At 36.9% G+C, this 1,446-nt stretch overlaps 1 protein-coding gene across 1 annotated transcript; it reads left to right on the top strand.

The window, feature by feature from the left end:
• The first annotated feature begins 341 nt into the window (after nt 1–341).
• LOC110272606 (uncharacterized) lies at nt 342–1,234 on the top strand. The gene has a single exon (XM_021124682.2). The coding sequence runs from the start codon at nt 362–364 to the stop codon at nt 959–961; it is 600 nt and encodes a 199-aa protein (XP_020980341.1). The 5' UTR covers nt 342–361; the 3' UTR covers nt 962–1,234.
• The last annotated feature ends 212 nt before the right edge of the window (nt 1,235–1,446 follow it).

Genomic DNA, 1,446 nt, shown 5'->3' with positions numbered 1-1,446 from the left:
ATCTTTACCACAAAAGGTAAATGTGGTGAAGTAATATCAAGCCTTCCATACCCGAAAATGGAAGAGATCCACTTCGGTCAGAGGAACAAGATCCTTGGAAGCATGGCTCGTCTCTACTTTTGATCAACCACCACAGGAGGTAGCTACTGTAGCTACGTGGAAGAAGTAGCAGAAGTTAGAGCAGATGGAGCTGTCTTCATCAAGAACTCATCAACGGCTAAGAATCCTTCTTGGAGTGCAAGTCAAGATGGAAGGCTCAGATTGATGAACATTGGTGACAAGGGAAGACACAGAGGTAATTTCATGTCAAGTAGCGAAAGGAGAAGATGAATATAGTGACGATGATTGGAAGAAAGTGGCAATGAATGATAAAGCCATCAACTTCATTCATTGTGCACTTAACGAGCATGATTATATGAAGATCTCTACATGTGAAACCGCTAAAGAGATTTGGGATAAACTCCAAATCACTTACGAAGGAGCCGACCACGTTAAAGAATCAAAGGTATTCATGTTGGTTCATGAATGGGAAAATTTCAAAATGAAAGATGAAGAGAGCATTGAAGAAGCTCTTGAAAGACTCTCCAAGATCTTCAACAATCTAAGCATGCTTGGTACAAAATACAATGATAAACAAATTGTGACCAAGGTGCTTACAAGCCTTACACCAAAATGGAACTCCAAAGTGAACGCCATTGTGGAAGGAAGGCTCTATGATCAACTTACTTTTGATCAACTGCGAGGAAATCTTCTCACCTATAAAATGACTATGCTAAATAGACAAAAAGGTGAAGAAAGCAAGAAGAAGAGTCTCGCCCTTAAAACAACATCACTGCAAGAAGAAAGTGATGATAATGAAGAAGAAGGAGATGAAGAATTTGCACTTTTGTTGAAAAGATTCAATAAGTTTGCAATGAAGAAAAACTTCAAGAGCAAAACAAAGGTACCAAAATGCTATTAGTGTGGAGAAGTTGGGCACATCAAACCCAATTGTCCAAAACTTCAAAAGGAGGACAAAAACAAGAAATTTAAGAAGAAGGAGAAAGCGTACATATCATGGGAGAACAAGGATGAATCCGACTCCGATGACAACGAGGTTGCAAATCTTTGCTTAATGGCAAGCGAAGAAAAGGTTAGTAATGACAACCCCACTTCTTTTAATTTACAAGATGAATATGATGCCTTACTTGAGGTGTACACAAAACTTACCCAAGATTATTCTCTCCTAAAGAAAAAGAATATGGAACTTTTAAAACAAAATGAGATGTTGAAAAACAAGAATATCAATCTTGGAAAAGATAAGTATAGCACAAGTAGTGATCCATACAAATCTTGTAAAATGCATGAAAACGAAATTACAAATCTTAAGAACACTTTAGCTAAGTTCAATGAATCTTCAAAGAACCTAGATAAAATGTTGAAAAACCAAAAGCATGTTCATAATAA

Source organism: Arachis duranensis, chromosome 6, assembly GCF_000817695.3.
Source record: "Arachis duranensis cultivar V14167 chromosome 6, aradu.V14167.gnm2.J7QH, whole genome shotgun sequence".
Lineage (NCBI taxonomy): Eukaryota > Viridiplantae > Streptophyta > Magnoliopsida > Fabales > Fabaceae > Arachis > Arachis duranensis.
This window is presented reverse-complemented; position numbering and strand designations above follow the sequence as displayed.